Source organism: Vicugna pacos, chromosome 16, assembly GCF_048564905.1.
Source record: "Vicugna pacos chromosome 16, VicPac4, whole genome shotgun sequence".
In the NCBI taxonomy this organism is placed as follows: domain Eukaryota; kingdom Metazoa; phylum Chordata; class Mammalia; order Artiodactyla; family Camelidae; genus Vicugna; species Vicugna pacos.
Window position 1 is genome coordinate 6,573,659 of NC_133002.1, and position 25,587 is coordinate 6,599,245.

Genomic DNA, 25,587 nt, shown 5'->3' on the forward strand with positions numbered 1-25,587 from the left:
TGTCCTGATTTCCCCCCCTTCGTATCTTCATGGTGACTCTGTTTTAGAGGAAATGTTTAATGGCATAAGTTTTTTTGCCTTGCTTGGCTGTTTTCCTTTCTTTCTTCATTTTCTCACTTCTCTGATTTAATTTATTCGTAAGAACTTGGGGAAGGCATAGCAGGCTAAAGTTTTTCTACATGTAAGAGGCAGGCGGAGGAGATTCTGTCCTGGGAAGGCTTCATAGGGTCTTGCTCGGTTACAGTTTGGCCTTGATACTAATAGCAGTTTGGGGGAGACTCTCGTAGTTTTAGTCAGGAGTGATGCGATTAGATTGGCTTTGTTTAAGCCATTAAAGTCAAGGACCTTTAGTTCCTCCTCAAGAGCTATAGATAATATTCTGAGCCATGTCCTTTGAGCTGTTTTGCAAATACCGAAAAAACCCCCACCAGGTGGAAAAAGTTAACCATATGCTGCTCAAAACCACAGACCCTACTGAAAGCAGAAGGTTGATGTTGACCCCTCATTACCTCACCACCAACCAATCAGAATATACACAAGCTGAACCCCAAAACCTTCTCCCTCACCCTGTCTTAAAAAATCTTTTCCTGAAAGCCACTGGGGCATTTGGGCCTTTTGAGCACTAGCTGCCTGATCTCCTTGCTTGGTGCTCGCAGTAAACACTGCCCTTTCCTTCAGCACAACCTGGCTCAGCAGATGGGCTTTACTGCGCGAGGTGAGAGGACCCAAGCTTGATTTGATAACAAAACTCCCTACTGTGGTCTACCTCATGGCTTCTTCTCTAAACTCTTCAGATACGAGCCAAACTCCTTCCTTCCCCATGACCCTCACATATGTGCTTTCTTGCCAAGTAAAACCTGACTGTTACTCAACCTTTGGGTCTCAACTATGTTACTTCCTCAAAGAAGCTACCCCCACCCCCAGCCCTAAATCTGGGTTAGGTTTGAAGCACTTAGTATCACTTAGCATAATTTGAATATTTGTGAAATCAGGTAAGGCTGATCTTCCCATTTAAGACTAAATTCCACAAGCAATATGTTCATTACTTAACTCTAATGCAGTATTTGTTTCTCAATTAAATGTATGCGTGTTATTCTAAAATAATTCTCCTGACAAGGGATCACAGCTTAGGATATAGACAGAAGCATTCACACTCTAGACAAACCCAAAGTTTAGCTTACTCATTCAGTCTCTTCAATCGTCACTGGACGTAGTCTAGAAAAAAAGGGCTTGAATTTATTATTTTTTTTAAATGGAAACGACAGCTAACTAACTAGGTGAAATGGAACGGAAATGCCACCATTCACACCCGAAAGTAGTGGTTAGTGGGAGGGAAGGCTAGGCTCTGAAAACACGGGCTCAGCCAATACAGTTAAGAACAATTAAGAGACCTACATTTGAATCCTGGCTCTGCCTCTTCCAAGCTGTGCCCCCTGTGATGGAGGTTATTTCATCCTTCTGAGCCTAAAGTTCATCAATGGGGGATAGTAATCACATATACTCCCTAAGAATATTGCAAGAATTAATGAGATAATGGAGGGACAAGGAACAATGCCCGGCATATAAGGCACACAATAAATACTAACTGTCGTTCTCAGGATGTTAACCACAAGTTCTCTCCTTATTTAGGCCCTAGAGTACCCACGGAGGATGGTCTATGTGTAAATGCAAAGAAATTACCGAAAGCTAAGGTCCAGTCCTAGCTCTTCCAGACTGAAAACATGGTGATTTTGCACCCCCGGCAGCCAGGGGGTATGCGTTACCGTAGGAAAAAAACTCCACAAAGGGTCTCACGCTTCATTTAATCTGAAGAACATTACAGGCTCCTCGTCTTAAGATATAAATTATTTATAACGTTACACAACAAGCAGCGAACCAACAATTTAAAAACTAGGTTAAGTCTACACGGTGTTAATTTCTGGCAACAGTCCTCTCTCAATCTGTTTTGTATTTTTTTTTTAAAAACAAATGGCATCCCTGCCCCCGTTTCAGTAGACGTGCACCATGCCGTAAAGGAATGTCCAGAAGAGGACGTAGGTGAAGAGGCCTCCGATGAGACCTCCTGTAAAGAGGGGTCTTCGCGACTTAAAATATTTGTTCCACCTTCTTCCCGCCTTGAGAATTAAGAGCAGGGAGAGCAGGATGGAGGCGAGCAGGTAGAAGATGAAGCCGTAAAGCCCGGTGAGGCCGAGGATCCCGGCCGTGGCCCCCGACAGCGCCGACACCGAGGTCCGGCAGTAATCGAGGACGGCGGCGTTGCCCCGCACAGCGGCCTCGCTGATGAACGGCGGCCCTTCCCGCTTGGCCACCACGGTGGCCATCGCATCCGCCGGGGCTCACCCTCTGCTTCCTCACGGAGCAACGCGGGGCTGCGGAGAGAACCAAGTTACAAGGGGCGCTCGGAGCGCGGCGAGTTGGGTTCACGCCGCCCCTCCCCCTGGGGTGGCCGAGACCTCGCACCCCTCCTGGGTCTCGGACCTTCGAAAGACGCGGAGAAGGTTGAGGGCTCGGGCCGGCCGTGGAGGCGATGGCAGGTCTGCACTTCCCGCCCAGGCTAGCCCAGTTACCTGGAACCCGGCGGCGGACGCGGTCACTCTGCGTTTCCTCACACAGCCAGTGGCAGGGATTCCCACGGCGCCATCTTGAGCTGGAGGCTGCTGGGAGGGCGCAGGCTGCGCAAGCGCTGGGACCTCGCGCCCGCCCTCCAGCGCATGCGCAGCGGGTGCAGGGAGCACGCTCCATTCCCCCTCCCCGCTTTTCTACGCACGCACTGGGACTTCCGAAACCCAGACAGCGCTCCGGTCGGGGATTGGCTAGAGGTTCGTAAACTATTTATAAGGGGGCGGGATGGACTGGGCTGGCTTTGTTAACCAGAGAGGGCGCGGCCGCTGGGATTTTCGCTGCGGGCTTCACTGAGCGGTACCAGATTACCAGATTGGGGTCGAGATGTCCTACATCCCGGGCCAACCGGTCACCGCCGTGGTGGTGAGTGAGCTCGCGCGGGCTTCCCCGCATCTTGACTTGCCCCCACTTTGCAGATAGGTAAAGTGACACCCCAAACAGGTTGACAAAGCGTCGAAACCGGAGCTCCTGCAAACCTGCAGCTAGAGCTCGGGTTCCCGCTCTGCTGGAGTGGGGCTGCGGTCTTCCCAAGCCATGCAAGGGATGGCTGGGACTCAAGAGTTTCTTGAAAACCTAGATCGAGCCCAGACCCTGCGCGCGCCACCGCCGCCTCGTTGGACTTCTTAGAGCCGGCTGGAGCTGGGAGAGCTTAGGAGAAAGACCTCGGCTGTGGAATATGAGAAAGCGCCCCATTCCCGGGCCTATGTCCCCAGCTGGGCAGCAGCGGGGGGCGGGCGCCGGCCCCGACGTCTGTGAGTCGCAGCCTCTGGAATGAGGAAGTGCTTCCTCCGCTCCAGCAGGCGCCGCCGCCCAGGGGGAGACTTAGTGGGTGGAGATGGCCGGGGCCTGCGTAGCAGCCCCTCACCTCTCCCGTCCAGCCTTGCCTTCTCGACCTACCGCCGCCCGGTCCAGAGTGAAGGCTCATACAACAGGCTTGATCCCGCTCCGAACTTTCCTTGGATCCCCAGCGCTTGGGACAAAGTCCATGCCCCCCGCCTGGCACTTGGAGCCTTAGGAGACCCCTTGGAGTCAGCTCAGGCCTCTGGCGCCTCCCTTACCTCGTCTTGGGTGCCAAGTGCTATGAGAATAGGTAAAGGGAAGCGGAAACATTAGACCCAGATGCCAATGCCACAGCTGGATGGGGCCTAGAGGCCCACTCTGTGGCTGAGGTGGGGCAACTGAGTCCTAGAGAGAAGTCTGGTCTTGCCCAGTCATGTAAAAAACCCTCAGGAGGGACCTAGATCTCAGGGAAGAAATGCCTGCTGGGCAAGGAAATCTCGGTGAAAGTTCCAGTCCTGGGGCCCTGTCTGCAATATCTCAGATGGGTGTGCTGGGGCTCTCTTGCGGTCAGGTCGTGTGACCATGGAGCCACTGATAAAGCTGACATGTGAGAGTGAGCTTGGAGCACCAGTTCAGGCCTGGGCGAGGTGGGAACATTGCTGGACCTGCTGACAGCTATCCTCAGCTTCACCCTGGCTGCACCAGCCTGGCTTTTCCAGCTCTCTAGCAGCCACAGAAGTTTTGCTCCTTAGCTGGAAAAAAAATGTGCACCGGTGAGGAACCAGAGAGGGGCAGTAACCTGCCTGGCCTCACCGAGCAAATCAGTGTCAAGGCCTTGTCTCCCAGCCCTGCACTCCCTTTTGACCTTGAGGCTGGGTCAAAGGTGTGTGTTGGAGGAGGTGGAGCAAGCCTGGAGGAGATAATACTTTTGGGCAGGAGGACCTAGGTCCAGTTGGCCTCTCATGTCACCCTCTTTGTTCATGTCATGGCTGGTCCCCGGGCCTCGTTCAAAGCTTTAGGACCACGACCTCCCAATTCTTCCCACACTAGGAAGGTATCTGAACATGGTGGGTGCGGTCTGGTCTCTCCTCGGTCTTGGATTCGGGATAGGGTGGAAGAGGCTCCTCCTTAATCCCTTCCCTCGTCCATGGAGTTAACATTTTGAGAATGTTGAAACCATTTTGGCCTCTCCTCTGTTCCATGGGCCAGCCCATCTGCCTTATGGACACCTGCCTGGATGGCTCCTGGTGCTCTAGCCCAACATGCTCCTTCTCCAGGGTCCCCATCTGGGGGATGGTTGTGTTCAGCCGGGCCAGGTGGCTGGCTGGGTGCCCCCCTTGTCTTCTCCACGAGCAGTCCCTGAATCTGCCGATGTCACTTTCCAAGGAGCGCATGTCCCCTGGCCTCCACATCTCCCCTTTGTGAGACATCTACCGAATGCCTGAATGGTCATTCTAGCGTCAGACCTGACGGTGACCAGCCCTACTCCCCCACTCCTGAGAGCTCCAGAATCAAAGTCAGATTGCCAAACTCCTGGTTGGCCCAAGGCCTGGTGCAAATGGTCCTTCATGAAGTCCCTCAGGTCCAGATCAAGTCACCTTTTGCTTTGTTTTCTTCTTCCTGTTAAAACGCTCAACTTTTAGGGTGGGACGATCTGGTCTGGCTTCCAGCATCTGGTGACTGGAGGGTGCCTGCTGAGGGCTTTGAAAGGAGCCTGGCACAGATGGGGACCAGAGCCCCGGAGTATGGTGGGAGAGCCCTTGGCCCCTCCCCACCTTCTGCACAGCACAGGCCTGGGGCTTAGGGAGACACCCCTCCCTCAGGGCCAGTCTCCTGGGCCTGCATGCTCCAGCCTTCCTGATCTGGCCTCAGCCTCATCTCACCTCCCAGTTCCTGTCCTGCGTGTACACTTGGGTCTCACGGACATGTAGCCACAGCACCTTCAAGCCTCTGCTCCTGTTCCCTTGACCAGGAGACCCCTTCCTCCTTTCTATGCAAGTTTGATCCTCCGCTTTCCCTGTCTTGCCCTTGACAGGGCTGGCTCAGCAGTCTGAACTGCCTCTGCAGGATGCCTACTTTTTTTTTCAGGAGGGACCACACACCCGCCCTATGTGGTCCCTCCCCTGGGACACAGGCCCCATTCAGAGTAGCCACAGCACCCTGGCTCTTGGTCCAGGAGGGGCTTAGCATATGTTGACAAGGCTGGTGCCTGAAGCTGGTGCAGAAGCTGGGAGAGGCTGGGACAGAGGGATGTGTGGGTAAGTTGATGTGGCTGAGTTCTGAGTCTCAACCTCCCAGCCTCCCAGGCTGGTGACCAGCTGGATTCCTGCAGAAAGCCCAGGGCCCCACCCCCAGGGCTGAGCTCTGAGCAGACTCAGCCACCTGAGGCTGTTACTGGGGACACAGACCACATTTGCTTTCCACACCCACCCACCCCCAACTCGTTTTTTTATCTTTACCAGCAAAGAGTTGAAATTCACAAGCTGCGTCAAGGTGAGAACTTAATCCTGGGCTTCAGCATTGGAGGTGGAATTGACCAGGATCCCTCCCAGAATCCCTTCTCAGAAGATAAGACGGACAAGGTGAGGTGGGTCTAGGGTCTGGGGACCTCTGTGGGGCACAGAGGCCTAAAATGGTGGGTCCCTGCTTCCTGAGCCTTTGCGGAAGGAGCAGACCTCATCTCTCTCAGTCCCCTCTCAGAAGGTCCAAGAAATGATCCGGTGGGAATAAGCAGAGGTGGGGAGTGGGCTTCCCAGCCCTCCCTTCCCTCCCAGTGCTAGGAAAGCCTGTTCAGAGCCCAGGAGGCCAGCAACAGGCACTGGAGCATCTGTGCGGCCGCCCCACCTCCCCCTTTTCTGTCTCAGCACAGCCTGTGCTGGGAGCGGGACAGACGGACAGCTAGGAGTATGCCCTGCTGGGCTTTGCTCTGTGGATAAGGGCCAGTCCACTGATCCCGCGCTTGACTGGACTGTCTCTCTCCAGGGCATTTACGTCACGCGGGTATCTGAAGGAGGCCCTGCAGAAATTGCTGGGCTGCAGATTGGAGACAAGATCATGCAGGTAACAGATGTCGCAGAGGAGGAAAACAAGGCTTGGGCCAGAGGGTCTGAAGCACTCAGGGGTGGGGGGTGGCACTGGGAGACTCACCAAAGCCATTCTGGAGCCCATGCTGGCCTTTCCCCTGGAGGAAGCTGGCTCTCTCCTCTGTGTATATGAGGTGGTGCTTGGTGTCCCCCCAGCCTGGGGACATCAGCTTGGGTGACCCAGGCCCCCCAAAGCTCGTTTTGCTTCCAGAGCCCTGAGGGCGGCGAGCTGAGGTGGGCTGTGTTCTCTCCCTGGGCCAGGTGAACGGCTGGGACATGACCATGGTCACACACGACCAGGCCCGGAAGCGGCTCACCAAGCGCTCGGAGGAGGTGGTACGCCTGCTGGTGACACGGCAGTCGCTGCAGAAGGCGGTGCAGCAGTCCATGCTGTCCTAGCAGCTGCCCCGGCCCCTGGCTCGTGCCCGCCCGCCTCTGTACAGTGACACCACTTCCACGCTGTCTGCCCCTCATCCTGGCTTCTGCTGGTGGCTGGGCCCCTGCTCCGAAGGGCAAGAGCTGGTCCCAGAGGCCTGACCTGGCTGGCCTTCCCCTCTCCCACCACTGGCCTGAGGCTCTGGGACCAGCTCTCTCCCTTGGACAGTGAGGATTGGAAATAAGGGCCTGAAGCCAAGTTGGAGTCAGTCCGTAGTGACCACAGGCTCGGCCCCAGACCCTGCTGCCTGGCCACAGCAGTGCCCAGGCAAGCAGGGGACCCCACTTCCTGTGAGCACCACGTAACTGGGAAATGCAGGAACTCCAGACCCTGCCCCACATCTCGGCTCCGCAGGGGCTGGGCCGCATGCTTTTCCCCACGTTCCCCCGCGGGAACTTGACTCACTGCCGGAAGTACTACGAAGGTTTGCCTGGATGGAAGCCAGGCAGGCTCACAGTTCACCCCATCGCACCCCCTCCCCACCTCCCACCCTGAGGGGCGCTGGCCTCCCCAGGGTTCACCTGCTTACAGGATTTACACGAGGCTCGAGGCTGACATTTCAGAGCAGTTCTCAGGATTGCCATTTTCTTCTATGCCTGTGGGTTTAACTTTTGTATTTTTTTAATCACAACTTTGATACAAAACATTTTTATCTGACTGTTTAGAGATGCCAGTTCAACTTTTGAATGTAGCTTAACTAATTCACATCTGGGAACTACTCTTAGCAAGGGAACCAGTTGTACTTTGGTTCCTATGGAAATGGGGCAGTAGGAAGCTGCCCTACATCTTGTGCCCAATAAACAGAGCTGGAATTCTCCAGGGGTCTTTGCTGAGACACGGGGCAGGGCTACTTGGGGGTAGACTGTGAGGCCTTTAGTTTGAAGGCTGGCTGACCTGCCCCTCACCGCCCCCTCCCCTCACCGCCAATCCAGGATAAAGCCCGACTATTCCTAGGCCTGCTGATGCTGCTTGGCAGGGCCGCCCAGGTGAGAATGTCTGAGTCCCTTCACCAGAACTGGGCTGGGGAGCCCCCAACTGCACCTGTGTAATCTAACCTCAGCTCCCACTAGGGAGGGGCCTCACAAACACCAAGAGGTTCATGGGAAAACACCCACTGCTAAGACTTCAGAGCACTGTTTATCACAGCCAGGGATGTAGCCCCAAATGTTTCCAGGGGCTGTGATCTGATGAGATGGGGATGAGGTGGGGGTGAGCTGGGGAGCACTAGGGCTGCTGCCTGGCCCGTGCTGGCTGCATTAGTGTTGCTGCCGCTCGTGACCCACCTTGCACCGCCAAGTCAGATCTTGTAACTTCCCATCTCTAACGTGTGATACCGTCACCCACTGGGTGGCCCAAATAAAACAGGTGTGTAGGTTTGGTCAGGCTGCAGTCTCTGCTTTAGGGAAAGGAGATCCTAATTGATACCTGGACAGAGGAAGAATCTGGAAGACCCTCCTCCACCACATGCCCTTAAAGGCCTCATCCAACCTGTGCTCACAACTGCAGCCTGAGTGCTGTGCCTTTGGTAATGCAGACATGGTACCTGTGGGACCTACCTGGCCCTAAGCAGGTAGGTGTCTTGTGCCACCCAACAGGGCTCTCCTGATGAAGTGCCGGGTCGGCACACGGCCACCTTGGGAGCAAGCAGCGAACTTGGCAACCCCACACGTTTTCTTACATGGAGTGAGTGAGGCCGTCTCCCTGAGCCCCAGGGACTTGGTTCTGAAGCCAACACGCTTGCCTCCTGCATCTGGCAAACGCTCAGTGTGCAGAGAGGAAAGGAATCAGGTTTAATTAAGGACATAAGCCTCTTGTTATTCTCTTGGTAAACAAATCTTGAGAGTGGATTGACAAACTCAAGGCACGTACAAGGCACGTCCTGGGACCCTCCCCTCCTGCCACAGGATGGACACCTGATTGGTGGGAAGGGAAGGGCTTTGGGATCAGACTGGGTCCATGAAGATTATGTGAGGTGGTCTTAAGTCCTTATCTGAAGCTTCGGAACAGCCACAAATTGGTGAGTCTCAGGTAGGGGTCTGGGGAAAGTGAGGGAAGGGGGCCTGCCCTCCCCTTCAGGAGAGCTACTCTCACCACCCGGCAGGTCTAACAGGCCTCTAAGGCACAGACTGGTGTGTGTGCGTGCATGTGTGCGTCTGTCCCCTGCACTCCGAGCAGACCCAGGGTAAGGAGCAGTTAGAGGGGCTGACGTGGGGCCTGACGCTGGGAAACTGGAGGTAGGCAGAAAGCAGTAAGGCTGTAAGCCACTTACTTCAAAAGCGTCCCTCTGAAAAATCCAAAAGGGGTCGTTAGTGTGATGGAGATCCAGAGGGTGTTGGATGCGAGACCGGTTCCAAACCAATCTGGTGGGCACCTTAAGGCTTGGAAATACTGTTTCTTTACCAGACCCTGGCCTGGGCCACCTGTGATTGCACTCGTGAAAGTGGAGTTACATAGCATGAGTGAGTGTCAGGGTGGTGAGTGCTCAGAGAAGGGCCCCCAAGTTCTACCCCAAGGTCCTAGCCCCTCCGCCACCAGCACCAGCACCTCTGGGTCTATCGGCCACAGCACCTGGCTGCTTGGTCTCTGAACTCAGCAGTGGCAGCAGAGCACACCTGGCTCTCCCAGCTGCAAGGTCAGTCCTTCAAGCTGCTCCCAGAAACACCGGTTGCTTGGGGCAAGGCTGTCTGCTCCAAGCTCAATGTTCAGTCCTGCCTGGGACGGCTGCCAGGACCTGTGTGTGCTGCCTGAAGCCTTAAAGAAAATAGAGATGCAGCATCAAGATGCAGGAGGGCCAGGTGCCTGGCCGGTAAGGCCCAGGAGGGGCTGACCCCTGGGGAGGCAGGGAGGGGCCGCCAGTGGTTTGGCTTTTAATCTCAAAGCCCAGCCAGTGCCTGTCCCAGAGGGAGGTTCCTCCCTGGCCCGGGAGAGTCCTGAATGAAGGCAGGCTGGTTTAAGGCGTTTGGCCCTGAGGAAGAGGGTGCTTCTCCACTTCCGGCACCTGGAGCCAGCCTTGCCCTCCAGACTGCTTCTCCAGCCTTGCTGGTGGAGCCTTCCCTGCCAGGGCACAGGGCCCAGGCTGCTTATGCTGGGTCCCTGGGAGCTAGTTCAGCTGGTCATACCCTGGTTTCTTTCTGTACAAGCAGTAGTGCTGGATGAAGAACACAATATCGAAAAAGATGGAGAAGATGCCGAGTCCAAATTTGGTTGGGTCTCCAAAGATCAGCGTCCATTGGTCTGTTAATGGCCAGAGGGGACAGAATTGGTTTTAGTTTTAGGTTGGCAGCAGCTGGAGCATGTGGGGCTGCGGTGGGGTGGGGGTGCTCATGTGCCCAGGAAACCACAAACTCTCCAGCTGCAAAAGCCCCTAGGTGAGTCTCACCCTGGGGTCTGGGATTGGCCTGGATTCCTGGAGCAGGGTGGGGATGTAGCTTTCAGGAAGCCTGGCCCCCGCCCTGTGCCTCCAGCCTGCCAGGTGTGGGCAGCAGCCTGCTGGCTGACTCACCATTGTTGTAGGACTGGAGGAACATCTGGAGGAGGCTGAAGCTGCCCCCGGTGAAGTCCAGAAGCACGTTGCCAATGCTCCAGCCCTCAGTGCTTTTGTACCGAAAGTTCATGTAGGCCTGGGCCAGACAAACAGACAGAGGGCGGTGAGGGGGCTGGGTGGTGGCCTCCTGCACCTCATGACCACGGCTCCAAACAAGAGCGGCTCTCATTCCTCCCACTCGTGTGCTTGGACCTCAGCTCCAAGAAACACAATGACCTTTGGGCTCCGACAAGCCTGGGCTCCGGGAACAGCCTGGGCGGGTCCTGGGGGGACTCGTCTGCGTGCACAGCAAACAGAGCCCCCCTCCTCCCATCCCTGCACCTCCCAATCCAGCGGAGGGACTGGGAGATGCTGCTCTGTCTTCTTCATCCCTCCCTACCCTGGCTTTCTAGCAACTCTGATTTTTCTTTTCATCTTCAAGTGGAGATTTCCCCCAAACTCTGCCTGGGCTTCATGTTGTGCCTGGGACATGGGCTGGGAGTCTGAATGCCTGGTTTGGAATCCCAGCTCCACTCTCAGAGCTATGTTTCCTTGAGTTCTCCCAGCCTCGGTTTCCGCATCTTGAGTGGACTTAACTCCCTCCTCAGCCCTGGCTGGGCTCTGGGGCCTCCACCTTGGGCTTCCCAGGTCTCACCCACATGGACGCTGCCCCTCTTCCTGCTGCCAGTGCTCCACGTCCTTCCTCTGGGCTCCTCTGACTGGTGTGACCTCCCTTCCCAGCACCTGGAGGGATGGCTTGGCCTCTGTAGTGGTCTTCTCCCAGTCAGCCGCCTGTCAAGTCCCCTTCTTCGTCCTCTCCCACCCTCTTCTATACTTGCTGCTACCTCCTCAGTCCTGGGTGCTTCCAAACATCTCTACCTGGGGCTACTGCCTTGCAGGTTTCCCAGGCCTGAGCCTTCCCACACTCAGGGACTGAAGCCCCACCTCCCCCAGGACCTTCCCCTGTTCCTAGGCCTCCTTGCAAAGTCCCCAGGACCTGGCCTCGCCTTTTGAGCTCCAGCACCGCTTGGCCGGCAATGTCTCCTGGCTGCCTCCCACGCCTCTCTGCCCAGGACTTTGTGCAGTCCACCCTGGCCTGGGGTGCCCCCTCCTCTCTGGTCCACGGAACTGAGTCCTGCTCATCCCTAAGGGTCTGGCTGTTTCCATGCCTTCTGGGACAGCAGCCCTGACTCTGGCCAAGACGCTTTCCTTCCTAAGCTCAAAGAGCACAAGATTCCCAGTGCTGGGGAAGCTGAAGAGGGGGCTTATCCCCTGGGAATGGGGCACTAGATTCATGGGAAGAGTCTGTAGCTTGCAGTTCCTACATTCCCGGCCCTGTGCTGGGCCATTCTGGCTCTGGGGGAAGCTGTGTTTGACCCGCATAGGACCAGGACTGTCTGAGTACTCGAGGCCCTGAGGGCCCAAGAGGAGAACCGTGGATGGCGATGGTCTCCCCGCTCCCATCTCATCTTCCCCAGGATCCCCCTGTGGCTTGTCAGGGATGTCAGCTGGTGGGAATGGGTGGTGGTGGTAAGGTAGGGAGAGAACTGAAGTCATTAGAAAGGAGGAAAGAGAGAGACTGAGCACATGACCTTGACTCTCAGTGCTGAATGTGAGCTCAGAAAAGTTCCCACTGACTTCCTGTGGGAGTCCCGGTCCCAGAGAAGAGCATGCAGTGGTCACGGGGGGCTTCAGGCCCCGCTCTGCTGGGCTCGCTGGCCTCCTCCCTGCAGCTTTCCACCCCGTCTCGTCGCCCTGACCAGAGGCTGCCCCATGGGAGCAGGGCACGCGGTGTCCGTCTCACCCCTCTCGTACTAATGGCCACGGGATAAGTCAGGCGGGCCCTGGAGGTACCTGCGGAAAATACTTGACCAGCGTCACCGCCAGCTTGATGTAGGAGAAGCAGAAGAGAAACTGCAGCCACGTGGTGGCCCCGACTGCGGCCATGATCAGGGCGATGAACGTGAAGAGCCAGGAGAGCATGAGGAAACCGATGGCAGGCCAGGACACGCGCTGGCTCCCTCGCTGAGGATGAGACAGGGAGGGGTGGGGCGCAGAAAGCCCAGCACCAAACACACCGTCACCATCAGGGTCTCTAGTCCCGTCCTTCTTGGACTTGGCAGAGCCTGTTTGCTTCTTGTTCCCACGTTGTGGAACTGGGTCCCTTGCAGGGCCCACCAGGGGTGAAGGGTGTTGGGGACGTGGCCGCCCTCATGCTGGAGGCCTGGCACCTCATCCCAGCCCAGGCTTCTTCCACCACCCAGGGGAGCCTGACGGTCCCTGGAATCTGTCTTCCACCCCTGCCTTTCCCCAAAGCAGGCCTCCCTCACCTAAGCTTCTCAGCAAAGGGTAAGAAAACATAGGTTTGTGAAGGTGGGGGCCATGCAGCCCCTGGCAGGCCTTGGTGTGGGAAGGGAACTCCCCAAGGGAAGAGGTGCGCCCCCTGGGGAAGAGAAAGAAAACAGCAGCATCGGAGATGCCCTGAAAAGAGAACCAGCCAACGCCAACCCTCCTGCTGGGACAGCAGACGGCCCTCCAGCAACACGGCGGAGAGCCCAGGCTCCTCGGCTTGGCCCTCCAGACCCCCAGGACCTTTCCTGCTCCCTGCACTGGCACCCAGGCCACATCCATCTGCTCATGGTTCCTCTCGCTGCTCCCCGGCCTTCACAGCTCTGTCCCCTAGCTGGGGTGCACCTCCCCTTTCCCCATCACCATGGGAACTTTGCTCATCCCACAGTCCCATGGACCGCAACTCAGTGCCACTTCCTCGATGTCCTCCTTTCCCCTCCTCCCCGGCTGGGTCAGGGCCTCCACGAGCTGCCTGCGCTCTCCCTGCCTGCTCAGCTCACAGCCTGCTGGGTCGTCACTGCTCCCTCTGTGTCCCTCACCCCCAGACCTGGGGGGCCTGAGGGCTTCGGTGTTCCCTGTGCCCAGCATGGGGACTGGCCTATTATCCAGACCCCGGGGAGCAGGTGTGAGGAACAGACACATTTCCCTTCTGGGAGTTTCTGCATCTTCAGCAGGCAGGCGATGTGGGTGCTGGCCTGAGCAGCCCGCAGAGGGCAGGTGCAAGGCTCACGGCTCACCTCGTACAGGAAGCACTGCACTGTGACAACCAGCGTGAGGGCGACGGCGTGCAGGCTGAAGAAGACGTCATTGCTCTCCACAGGGTTCACGCCGTTGGGGTATTTGAGGAGAAACTGCTCCTGTTTGGGGGCGGGGAGAAGGTAGGGGGTGAGGGGCAGCCAGGCCACTGGAGAGCTTGGGCTGGGCTGCGGGGGCGGGAAGCGTGGTACCTTGATGGAGGGCACCCAGAGGAGGCCGATGTTGAACACGCTGTAGGCTACGAAGCCCATCAAGTTCAGGGCCACGAAGTCGAAGCTCAGACCAATGACACTGGGGGGGATGGAGAGACACAGTAGGGCAAGGGGTGAGACCGGGGGCCACTGGGGACTGGAGGGGACAGAGCTCCCAAGACACAAGAAGGAGGGCCAGGCTCCCGCATGGTCTTCACATCCCTCTCCATGCCACCCCCGACACATCCAATCCCGCCCTTCAGGGAACCCCTTCCTTCCCTCCCTCCAGAGACTTCTCCTGCCTCGGGTCCTGGCCCCAGAGGGAAGTCTGGAGGCCTCCTGCAGAGAGGAAGGGCCTTTCTCCCTGGCTCCCAGCAGGGAGCTGGTGTCCCTGCTGCAAGGAGATGTAAGCCTGGACCCTCTGTCTCTAAAACTGAAGTGGGCTGACTTCGTCCCACTCCTGCACTAGGGCACAACTTGACACTAATTCCTGCAGGGCTGGGTGAAGCAGGAGCACTGCAGATTCGAGTGGACCCCTCACCTGGCCCCTTCTCCACTTCACTGAGAAGCCCTCCACAGGGAGGGCTGAATCAGGCAAGAGACCAAATGCCTAGCATTGCAAGTCCTACGCAGGCTCTTAGACCTCTCACACTGGACCATTTTCTAGAAAAGGCAGGAAGAGAGAAGAGCCCAGGGACACGTTGGAACCCATGCTGCCTACAGCCTGGCTGGAATGCCCGTCTGACCGGCCACAAGCTAACCTGCACGTGCAGCTCTGTAGGTTACCTTTTCCGCCTCCAGTTCGTGATCACCTGAGGATAGAAGGAGATGGACCAGGCCACAAAGTAGATCCAGCCAATCACCTGGTTGATGATGCTTACAACGTTGCTGTGGATCACGGCGAAGCGGATCCTGGGGCTAGAGAGGATGTGGGGACCCGGATGAGCTGAGGCTGGGCTTACAAAGGAGCCCCCATGTACCAGCACGGGCTCCCTTCTCACTGAAGGCCCACATGGGCTAAGACCAGCCTACCTGGTCTGGTTGGAATGATTTCCATGCAGATAGACGGTAACTTGTCCAACATTCTGAGACGTCACGCGAAAAGAGGCATTTGTCACTCCGGGAGGCACTACCACCTGTTAGGAAGACGAATTAGATTCAGCACCACGTAGTTATTCGGACCTCACTTAGTGTCCAGCTCCAGGCTATGCACTAAGGAATGGAGGGACAGATGGCACAGACTCTGCCTTCTAGGAGCTTCCAAACAGAAGGGAGAAATGTTGGACCGATCAGCCAACTGGAACCCCCCTTAGACCTGGGTCCGGCTTTCTGAGCAGACCAGCCCTGCCCGCAGACCCTCCCCCCGGCTTGTCTCTTCAGGAAGGTGGGAGAACTGTCTTCCTCTCACTAGTCATGTGATCTTGGGCAAATTATTTGAGCTCTGATCTGCGAAAGGGGATAACACAAGTGTCTACCTTACAGGGTTGCTCTGAACATGACATCCGTAAAGCTTATGGCACTGAGCCTGACACACAGCAAGCTGTGAAGTATTTACCATCACTCAGACCCTACGATGACTGCTACCACTTCCACTTCCGCTACTATGGACGGTTCCTCCAGATCCACAGAAGGATGTCTGCCCCACGCCCAGCCTGGCTGCCAAGTGACAACACAGAAGAGGTGCACCCCCCAGACACCAGCAGGGAGAACATCTTCACCCTCATTTCTGCCCAATATTCACTGAAAATTCTGCTCCAAGAAGCAGTATTTGGAGGCCAGCCTGCAACATCTGATCTCCCAATCATGCCTCCTGGTGCTCTCAAATTCCCCAAGTGTGGGAGGGAGCAGGGTGATACCCTCCCGAACCACACTGTCCCCTCCCCCCACCTCTCTGTTCCCTGGACGATGCTCTGGGCCCCACCTTCCACCTGTATTATGGGCACCGTGAGGATGCGGCTCACTGGATTGTAGTGGCTTCCTCAGTGACCCCGGAACACTGTCTTTTTGCTTTTATCCCCAGAAATCAGGGGGCTTTGGCAGGACAAACAAGATGGTGTATGTGGCTGCAGCAAAGCCTGGGATCCAATCTGAGGCCAATGTCTTGTGAGCTACATCTTCACGATGTGAACTACTCTTGGCTCTTTTTTTCCCCCATCCTCATTTACTCTTATTTTTAGCAGATTTTCCTGGCCATGTTGCTTGCATATCTCTAAGTGGCCACCAAGTCCCTTCCAGAGCTAGGCAGGAGGAAGATCGGCCAATTGGAAATGGACTGATGCAAGGCAGAATGAAATCAACTGTCCCTACATTTTTTTTTCTTTTAATGAATAAACCATATTTTTTTTGAGCAGTTTTAGGTCTATAGCAAAATTCATCGCTCTCATCTTACTGACTGCTTTCTTTCTACATGCCAGGTCCAATCCTACACGTTTTATACTTGCTACTGCTTTTTGTCCTCGTGGTCTTGTCAAGGAGGTAATATTAACCTTCTGTCCACAAGAGGAAACTGAGATGTGTCAGGGGAAGTACCCTGCCCAGGGCTTGCAGGTCAGGCTCCTAAACTGCCTGGGCCCCAGGCTCTAACCGGTGGTTTTCAAAGGCACGGGGAGCAGACAGGAGTGGTCAGAGCTAGGTTGCGGGGGAGGCCAGGGAGGCACGAGCCTGGAAAAGTGAGTTGGTGCCCATACAGGTCATTCTACAGATGGACCTGCCACCATTCCAGTAAAACAAACAAACAAAAACAAAACCTATAATATATGTGTAGAAAAGTGCACTCAGCACCCAGGTCAAGAAATGGAACATTTCCTGACCCCAGAGGCTGTGTTCTGTTCCCTTCTAGTCACAGCTGATCCCTAAGGGAAGCCACTCCTCTGATTAACACCATAGGTTCGCTTTTTCTGTGTTTGTACTTTATGCACAAAGAATCATACAGTCCAGGCTTTTTTCCCCCCTTAAGGTTATGCTTGACTTTCACTTATTTTTAAAAGATGATACTTTCACTTAAATGTTTGGCGCTTACACTAAGTGATCAGCATCCATGCCTCAGAGTCTAAATCTGATCTGTGGATCAAACCAGACCTCGGAGGGCTGAGCGCCACAAGCTGCTATTAGAACCAAGGGCTTTTCTTACCCTGCAGCAGGCCTCACACTCCAGGGCAGGACGGGGAAGCTGTGGGAAATGGGCCTGTCTAATGAGGTGTGCTGTTCACCACGGGCTGAGATGAGACTCCCCTCTCACGCAGGTCCTTTCAGGCAGACACTCTTTATCTGATCACGGGTCAGTGCTGTTTGCTTGCTGGGGTCTCAGAGCTGAGGTGAAGCCCATTTCTACAACCACACCTCCTGCTGAGCCTCATGGTTATCAATTTCATCCGTTTTTATCTTGTCTGCTTTTTAAAAAAATTATTTATTTTTTACTCTCTACATTGTTGCTTCCCCCTACTGATTTTTTTTTTTATCTAGTTGATTGGGAACTGGCTCAAATCCTTGGTAAGGTGGAAGCAGGGTATGTATAAACAGATAAATGCATAAAGGCTACAAATAGTTATCACTATGATACCAGACGGCCTCTGGCACTGGTTTTTGGAAATAACACTCAGCCAATGGAACCTCAAAACAGTGCTTTCCAAACTTATACTGTGGACCCAAATCATCTGGGGGTCCTGCTTATATGCAGATCTTTAATCGGCAGTCCTGGGAGGGGACATTTCTAAAAGGTTGTTAGGCAGGGACAATGTTGCTGGTCCGTGAATGCTCTTGGAGTAGCAAGGTCTTAGAAAACCATTTCAAGAGTGTCTTCTACATTCTCAGAACCATCACCTTCCCAATTCCATCTACATGGTGTAAAACGTCCATCCTCAAAGAGACTACCAAAGCCAAAAATCAGACATTTCTAGAACAATGTGACAGGAGCTGCCCACAGTATAAAAACACGGTGGCCTGTTTCTACAAGCACTTAGTTAAAATGTGTTTTGTTATCCAGTAGTTCTCTGCCCATCAGTGAAGATTCATTACTTACTTCATCAGGGAGCTGAAGGATAGTAACGTTTTTTGAACGAAATGTGATTTCAAAAGTGATCACCAAGGTGGCATTTAAAGGACGCCTGTGGAGGACAAGAGTCTGATTACTGCTGGGAAGCTGGACTCCGTGAGATCTCAACCAGCCCTCTGGATCTCACAGTGGGCCTGTCATTTCTCAAGCAATTACAGTGAGGAAGTGCTATGTGCTTGGCCCGGGGGTGTTGACAGCTGAGGTCCCTATTCTTTAGGAGTCTTCTGTCCCATCACAGTTGAGTGAGAACATGAAAAAGTGGGAAACTGCCTGTGAATGCCAAACGAAGTGTCCAGAAGCCAATGGGACCATGGCATCTGCTCTGGTGGGAAAGGCTTCCGAGAGGGGTCAGGTAGCAGGGAGCAGCGTGTCCCCTGAAAGCAGTGAGATGTGTCCGAGTGAGAGCAGCCCCTGGGGGCCTCCAGTCTGGGCTTAGAGGCCTGGAGTTAATTTAGAAGGTGGTAGAAAGCCGCTCAAGGATTCTGCAGAGAGGAGAGTTGTGCTGAGGGGGTAATGTGTTGGATTTACAAGGTGTCAATACACAGAGGGGACAGGAGCTGGGAATGGAATGCAGGTCTCTTGGGGAGCCTTGGTCCCAAAGCTCTGGTTTGAGATCAGAATTCCCAGGAGAGGTGAGGAAAAGGGAGAAGGGTAAAGAGAGAAAAACAGGGGAATCCTCATGGCTGGGAGGCAAGAGTAAGGCAGCTGGGGAAAAGGCTCATGTGTCTTCCTCTTCCCACCAGAAACAAGGATTCAGTGACTGAGGGGAGAGAGACCTTGGGACCTTTGTCTGTGGCCCAGGGCTGGTGCCTTTCTTTCCCTGGCTTATTTTAGAGTAAAGAGGCAAGAGCATCACACTTGAAATATGGACAGGCTGAGAGCCCTGACCCAGCTGTGGGGTGAGTGAGCGGGGAGGACAGAGCTGGGCCTGGGGACTTACGGAAGGGAGATGCTGATGCTGGCTGAGCTTCCATTTTCCAGCTTCACGGTGGGAGGAACAGTGAAGCTGACAGTCGACTCTGAAATGACCCAAATCAATGACATGAATCATTAGGTCATTGGACTCAGGCCCACGAGGAGACACTGGGATGACACTGACACTTGAACTTGTGAGCTCTGATTCATGACAACCCCTATATCCTAGGTGAAGATACAGAGGTTCTGAGAGGCTAAGTGATGGGAGTGGAAATGCCCTCATTAAGCTCTTTGCCCTCCTGCTGAGGGAGACACGGGCCTGAACGGGAAATGCTGTACCTTCCTCCTCCCTGACAGGCTCTGAGGGGCTGCGGGAGTCATCCGGAAACAGAAATCACAGAGCTCCCAAAATTGGTCACAAAGGCATTCAAGCCCCGATCTGGACCGGAAAACGTGGGCTTGAACCACCTCTTCAGACATAAAGCGCAAGGGTTTCCTCTGTTCGTGGATCTAAAACAGCCCTGCAGAACTAGTCCAGCCCCTTCCTGGAATCTCACAGAGACACCTGCGGCCCAGCTAACCCGCTTCTAGACAACACCCTTTGGGCTCCTGTACTGACCCAGCTCAACCCGGTCGCTGGACCCATTCAGGAGGCTGACTCTTCTGGGAACTTGGGGGAGACTGGTGAACAATTCAACTCACTCTTGGGGATTTCCTCTTGGCATTAAGGTGCTAACTCAGGAGAAGGGAGATAGGCAGGCCTCTGGGGTGAAGGAGGAAGCAGGTTTTAGGAGTCCAAACACTCCAGGGCAACCTGGCCACAGAACAGGAATGAGACAGCTTCTCTCTGATCTCCTCCTGTGTTCTCAGGGCAGCCCCACCCCCGCCCCCAGTCCCAGGTGTGCTCAATGCCCCAGGCACCCACCTACCTCACCTCCCTTATCTGAGGGCCTTCAGGGTGATGAGCAGCTTAAACCGTGATCATGAATCTAGACTGGGTGGGAAGGGGGCCCACAGGGGAAAAGCAGGTGTTGGATTTGATGAAGATGGTCCTTGCAGGGGTAGGGGCTACAGGCAGGGCCCAGGTCTCCCTCTCCCCAGACTCCTCAAAGACAGAAGATGAAGAACTGAAATTTGAGATGCTCAGGTTGGAAGAAACTTAGAAGTTCCCTAATTCAACCTCCACTGCCTGAGTTCCCTTCTCAATACTCCCTGGGAGTTTTTCCTGCTTAGACACCTCCGGAGAGAGTACCCTCATCTCCTCCAAGGGAATCAGCCAACCTGGAACTTGTCCTCAGGACCTGGGACCTCTCCAACCAGACCTGCGCTGCTTTCTCCATGCTGGCCCTGTGCGTGGATGCAGACGCAGGCTCTGTCCCGTGTCTGCAAGTCTCCAAGGTGACTCCCACAGTCCACCGTCTCTAGTTCCCACCCTGGCCCTTGCGGAGGCCAAGCTGCTCAGAGCAGAGCAGATGGTGGATAGTCCGCCCTTAGATGTAGCCTCAGGGCCTGGAGGCAGCTCTGCCCCTCCTTGTTCACACTCACCCTTCTGATACCAGCCTGAAGCTCTGAAGCTCTGTTCTGGGCTGCTGGGGCTGGGGGTAGGAGGACTTAAAGGTCCTCACTGTTACATTCTCCCTAGAGCTGAGGACATTAGATAAGCAAGACCAGGACAGGGATACTGAAAGTGATGCCAGGCAGCCCCCGACACCTCTGGGTTCCTGGGGCTCTGCTGGGCCTGTGGTCAGGGTGAGGGGAGATCCGCGTGGCCCTGGCTCTTCCACAGACTCTGCATTGTAAAAGAGGCAGTGAGCTCTCAGAGAACCAGATCCTGGAGTGCTCCCTCCCCCTCACTTAGCCGGCCGAAGATGGCAGCCCTCCGCAGCTGAGAGACTGGGCTCTGGGTCACAGAGTCCCACCCTGGCTTGGTCACTTCCTGGCTGTGTGACCGCGGGTAAGGTACTTAACCTTTCTGAGCCTCCGTTTCCTCACCTGTGAATGGGGAGCTCAGCAGCACCTCCCTCCCAGGGGCGCTGTGAAGATAAAGCCTTGTGATGCTTGTGACACAATTTGCACACGGTCTGAGCATGAAATAATTGCTGCTGACTATTCTCATCATCATGTAAACCCTGCAGGACATTTTTTTCACCCAGGATGGAAGGCAGTTAGGCAGCCAACATCATATCCTGGGAAAGCACATTTTAATGTTTCCCCTGGGGCATGAGTCTCTGGACACTGCATCCAAATAGCCAAATGAGTCTTGATGGTTCCCTAAGTTTCTGCTTTTAAAGAGAGGAGAGAGCCTGCTTTTAAAAAACTAATCCTTATTGGCACCTCCCGCACTGTGCTCCCCACCCTACGCCAGCCACTCTGCTACACTGTCAACTCCCATTATCTGATGACTACAGCAGTGAGAGGTGGCCAACGCGACTCCTATTTCAGACAGAAGAAAACGGAGAATTCCAAGAGGGAGTGTCTTGTCTATACAGCTCAGAGATGGGAGAGGCAGGATTCAAAGCCAGGTCACCCGGGTCCAGAGCTCAGGTCCTTGCCACTAGGTGGCAGCATCTCAAGATTCCACCCAAAGAAGTCAGAAGCAAAAACTTTGAAGGTGAAAGAACTCCTTACTGGTCCTGGATGACCACTCCCCAAAGCAAAGACAAGACAGGCAGGGCAGAATGAGGTCAGAGACCCAATTCCAGTTCCTTGGTCTTATGGTGGCTCCTACTATTCTTTATGACATTCAGGGGAAAAGGCAAAGTGATAAAAAGGAGCAGGGGTCCTATTCGGGTCCCATCTTTGTTACTTTCCAGCTGTGTGACTCTGGGAAAGACTTCTAAACTCTCTGGGCCTAAGCTGGCCCTCTGTATGACTGAGGTGGTGCCAGCTGGATCTACTGTTCTTTCTGAGGGAAATACATTAACAGTATGAATGAAGCTTTTATTTAAGGTGCGCCAAGGCATGTGTGCACACTTTTGGGCCTTAGTCCCAGAGAATATGATCCAGCAGGTCTGGAATGGGGCCCTGGCATCCATACTGAGGAACACCGGGCTCCACCATGTTCTCTCTTTCTTGGAAGAAACCTTTTCTTTCTAAGAAATTGCTTATTCACAAGGTGTGTCTGCAAAGTAACATGACTGATTGTTTAACAAACCTGGAAGAGCTGATCAGATGACCACTGTTTTCTCAGAGATTCACGAGGCCAGAAAGCAGGAGTGGTGCAGCCACTGTGCATGCCTCTTAGGAAGCTTCTGCAAGGGCTTGTACTGTTTGCACAAGGTTCATTTGGAAACCTGAGTCAGGGGCTTTAAGATGTATTGATTTTTGACAACAGCCAAGGTGATGATCAAAATAGCGGGCCTGGCATCTTGAAGGCTCTACACAGCTTTTCATGGAAGGAATTTCAGCAATGTTGGGCAGTGGAGAATTGATGGACTGACATAGGCCTTTAAGGGCCCCCTTCTGAAGGTCAAGCCTCACAAGGATGCGTGGTCCTGCCACTGGTCCTCAGTCCCTCTCTAAGGGAAGGGCTTTCTGATCTTACCAGGGGATGCCAGGCAGGCTCCTCAGGTGTCTGTGCCTGGCAGAACCAGGTGCAATGAGCTGGCCACCTCACCTGCTTCTGCAGCATCTCATAACTCCCTCTGTGAGGTCCACAGGGTGGGGACATCAGCTCTTCTCTACAGATACTATCCCAGATTTTTGGAGCTTTACTGTTTGGCATTGGTGATGCAGAAAAGGTAATAGGGACCCTGGGGCAGAAGGCCAATTATCTATGGAACCATCTGGCTTCTTATAAAACTCCTGGACTCCAGACCTCGGTCTGCTTCACTCCCTGGGTGGCCACCTAGCCTGGGGGCAGGTAGATACATGTGATTTGGATGGCCCTAAACCTTTGGCTGCAAACAGGTCAGCTCCTTACTCCATTTCCCCTCTTTACACATTTGATAATGCATTTCTAAACTTACCACATTTCTCTATGAGCTTCAGGGGCAAAAGGATAAAAATAACCAGCCACCTCCTTATCATGTTCCTTGATTTCAAAGAACTAGGAAGAAAAACAAACAGCAAGAGAAGTTCAGGTTAAAGTTGGATCAGCTTAGCAACAAGTGGACAATATGCCACTTGGAACCATGGCACAGACAGTTCATAAAGGACTTTCACTTCACACTTGTGACCTCAGGGCTTTGCATCACCAGCTGGGAGAAGGGGACCCCGAGGAAGACTTATCTTTTTTTGGTGTGTGGGGAGATGGGCTCAGAGAAGCTAGCGGATTGTGTAAGGTCCCACCCTGGGGAAGTGGACAAACACTGAACTTTTCCCTCTTCAACTGCTTCATGCAACCTAGTTAACAGAAAGAAAGAATGCAGCCTTATTGCCTGGGGGTTCTTTTTTTCAAAAGGTATTAAAATGGCAGTCAGATATTTGACTTTGTGAATCTATAAATCTTAAGGAAATGAATTTCATTTCCCATCCTGGGATAAGTGTCTATGGGCTAATGATCCTTAAGATTTTTTTCACTGGGCAAGGGTCATCACTCCAGGACGGGCAGGGATCACTTACAATGGGACCCAGGGAGGGGAAGCCCCAGATCAGCCCTGGAGCAGCTCATCGGTTAAGTGAGGGAGATGGGCTGCTGCATACCCATAACCCCCGCGCACGGCAGGTGAACCTCAGGTCAAGATGGGCAGATCAGCTCAACGTCTATAACTCGGTTTCCACATGCTGCCTCAGAGTACAGTGCTCAGGCTCTGCCACCTCTGATGGCTTCTGAGGATTCTTGCAAACTGTGAGAGAGCTAGGAGAGGTCTGGGTGGAAACATCCCTGCTTCCACTCGGGTTTCAGTGTCCCCCAAAGGCCCTGAGGGCCCTCCTGATTCTCCCCTCACTCAAAAAAGCTCCCTGACCCAGCGTGCCTGACCTCTGCTGCCCCTGTCTTCTCCAGGGGTCTCTGCTCCCTGCAGCTCTACCTGATCATTAAGTCTTATCTCAGGAGCCTTCTCACCTGCGGGCACTGATCTGTCCCCTCTATGGTCTCCTCTGGGGCCCTTGCCCAGGGCGCCGTATCCACGGGGTCTCTGCCCCTCTACTTTCTGTACCCTGATCTGCGGGGGAATTGCTCTGCTGTGGAATGACCTCCCCCTCATTCCTGCCACTCTCTGCTCTTCACACTTGCTGATGTCCTCAAGCTCAGGATTCAGTCTGTCCCCTAGGGCAGAGTCTGGGTTTTCCTTGGGAACTCAGATGCGGAATCAGGCCCAACCAGCTCCTCTCTCATCCCGTAGGAGTGGAATGTGGATGGAGGAACACAAACACTTGGACGGCAAAAGTCCCCTGGCCCCAAAGGCTGACACACCTTGGATGAGACATCAGGACAGATGGAAAGAACTTGAAAGATACATGGTCAATTAAAATGTTAGAAAGAGATCAAGTTAATAATTATACACAAAAACTAGTGTCTTGTGAATGCTACAAGGTAGAAATGGAGAATTTCACTACAATGGGTTCTGTCTAGTATGCTGCGTAAGTTCTATCTTCCAGGCCTCACTCAGATGTCACCTGCTTCAACTTGGAGTCAGGAGTCTCCTGTGGCAGCTCCACTCACCAGGTTTCTGGAATCTGGAACTCCCTGGATCTCCTGTTGGAGAAGTGATACAAATACTTCCAGGGCAAAGAATGCGTGCCCTGGAGACTGACAGCACGGGTTTGAAGCTGGGCTCCCCATTTATCAGTTGTGTGACTTTGGGGTGCTACTTGACCTCCTCAAACTTCATCTTCCTAATGTGAAAACAGGGACAGCGAGAACTAAGTCATAGGACTTAAATGAGATGAAATGTTAAGCAGGATTTCTGGCCCTCCAAAGGGCCACAGCACATGAACAGAGTTTACCAGCAGTATTAAAATTTCAAGGGATGGGGGTTGGTAAGGAAAAAAGGCCGAGAAACAATGATGTAAAGTAAATACATCTGTTACCTAGGGCACCTAGCAAGCTCTCACGAAGCCTAGGTTGTTATTCTCAATATCGTTGAAAAAGTCAGGGCCCAGGTTCAGGCTTCCTTACTCCGGCCTAAAAGCCCTGAAGGGCGGTGCCAGGTCTCATCCTGCCCACTCTCCCGCAGCCCAGCCTGCCGCTCAGTATCCCAAAAGGCGTCCCGTAAGTGGTCCTCTCGGGAGTCTCCCCTCTGCAAAGCATTCTGCAAACTCCACGACCCAGGTTCAGGTGGCAAATAAGAAGGCGGGAAAGGGGCGCTAACCTGCACTGGAGTAGAACCCCCCACACCACCTCGGCAGCCCGGTGTCTCCTGCCTCCGCTCACTATTACCCGAGCCCTTCAACCCGGGGGCTGTCCGGTGCCGCGAGGCCGGGACTGGCGCGGCTGAGAGGGGCTGGATGCGCGGCAGGCTGCCCAACTGACTTGCCTCCGGGCCTCAGGGGTCCGCCTGGGAAATGAAGTGGGGAGACTGTTGGGGCCGCGCCGGCTCTCACCTGAGATCCTCCAGGCTCAGGGGACGCACCACAAGGGACGCAGGAGTCTCCTCAGACTGTGCCCGCTTCCCCGGGCCGGCTTGACTTACTGTGGGGCGGGTCAGAAGTCACCTGACACGAGCCACCTGATTCACGGAGTACAGATCTGGCGCGATGCACCCTGGGAGTTGTAGTTTTCACGAGTCTCAGCGGGACAATTAGGGGTTGGGGCGAAGCGGAGAGGCGCAGGCAACTTGGCAGGGATAGGGGCTTGGGTTTGTGGGAGTAATAAATCACTATTAGGGACACAGAGACTCTCTCATCCCCCAGAGCCCGTCCGGGAACCCCGAGGTATTTGGATGAGCAAGGAGGAAGCCTTGGTTGAAGTCGCAAACCCGGTCCTGAGTTTTGGGGCC

The 25,587-nt window shown here is 54.4% G+C and overlaps 3 protein-coding genes across 3 annotated transcripts; 1 reads left to right on the top strand and 2 right to left on the bottom strand.

Moving 5' to 3' along the window:
- Positions 1 to 1,783: 1,783 nt before the first annotated feature.
- EMC6 (ER membrane protein complex subunit 6) lies at positions 1,784 to 2,866 on the bottom strand. The gene is made up of 2 exons (XM_006213335.4): positions 2,568 to 2,866; positions 1,784 to 2,369 (listed from the first exon to the last, which is right to left on the bottom strand). The coding sequence occupies exon 2, from the start codon at positions 2,319 to 2,321 to the stop codon at positions 1,989 to 1,991; it is 333 nt and encodes a 110-aa protein (XP_006213397.1). The 5' UTR covers positions 2,322 to 2,369; positions 2,568 to 2,866; the 3' UTR covers positions 1,784 to 1,988.
- TAX1BP3 (Tax1 binding protein 3) lies at positions 2,846 to 7,738 on the top strand. Its single transcript, XM_006213337.4, has 4 exons — positions 2,846 to 2,985; positions 5,865 to 5,984; positions 6,385 to 6,462; positions 6,747 to 7,738. The coding sequence occupies exons 1-4, from the start codon at positions 2,947 to 2,949 to the stop codon at positions 6,882 to 6,884; spliced, it is 375 nt and encodes a 124-aa protein (XP_006213399.1). The 5' UTR covers positions 2,846 to 2,946; the 3' UTR covers positions 6,885 to 7,738.
- Positions 7,739 to 8,705: 967 nt separating this feature from the next.
- CTNS (cystinosin, lysosomal cystine transporter) lies at positions 8,706 to 25,531 on the bottom strand. Its single transcript, XM_072940323.1, has 13 exons — positions 25,193 to 25,531; positions 24,312 to 24,344; positions 22,675 to 22,754; positions 18,732 to 18,810; positions 17,759 to 17,843; positions 14,773 to 14,876; positions 14,527 to 14,658; positions 13,741 to 13,840; positions 13,531 to 13,650; positions 12,299 to 12,469; positions 10,424 to 10,541; positions 10,041 to 10,155; positions 8,706 to 9,672 (listed from the first exon to the last, which is right to left on the bottom strand). The coding sequence occupies exons 3-13, from the start codon at positions 22,733 to 22,735 to the stop codon at positions 9,624 to 9,626; spliced, it is 1,134 nt and encodes a 377-aa protein (XP_072796424.1). The 5' UTR covers positions 22,736 to 22,754; positions 24,312 to 24,344; positions 25,193 to 25,531; the 3' UTR covers positions 8,706 to 9,623.
- Positions 25,532 to 25,587: the final 56 nt, after the last annotated feature.

Coding starts and splice junctions, on each gene's coding strand:
- EMC6 (XM_006213335.4), bottom strand. CDS start 2,321: ATGGCCACCGTGGTGGCCAAGCGGGAAGGGCCGCCGTTCATCAGCGAG.
- TAX1BP3 (XM_006213337.4), top strand. CDS start 2,947: ATGTCCTACATCCCGGGCCAACCGGTCACCGCCGTGGTG. Junction 2,986..5,864: donor AACCGGTCACCGCCGTGGTG/GTGAGTGAGCTC, acceptor TATCTTTACCAG/CAAAGAGTTGAAATTCACAA. Junction 6,463..6,746: donor TTGGAGACAAGATCATGCAG/GTAACAGATGTC, acceptor TCCCTGGGCCAG/GTGAACGGCTGGGACATGAC.
- CTNS (XM_072940323.1), bottom strand. CDS start 22,735: ATGATAAGGAGGTGGCTGGTTATTTTTATCCTTTTGCCCCTGAAGCTC. Junction 18,811..22,674: donor GAAGCTCATAGAGAAATGTG/GTAAGTTTAGAA, acceptor GGGTCATTTCAG/AGTCGACTGTCAGCTTCACT. Junction 9,673..10,040: donor TTGTACAGAAAGAAACCAGG/GTATGACCAGCT, acceptor ATTTTCTTTAAG/GCTTCAGGCAGCACACACAG.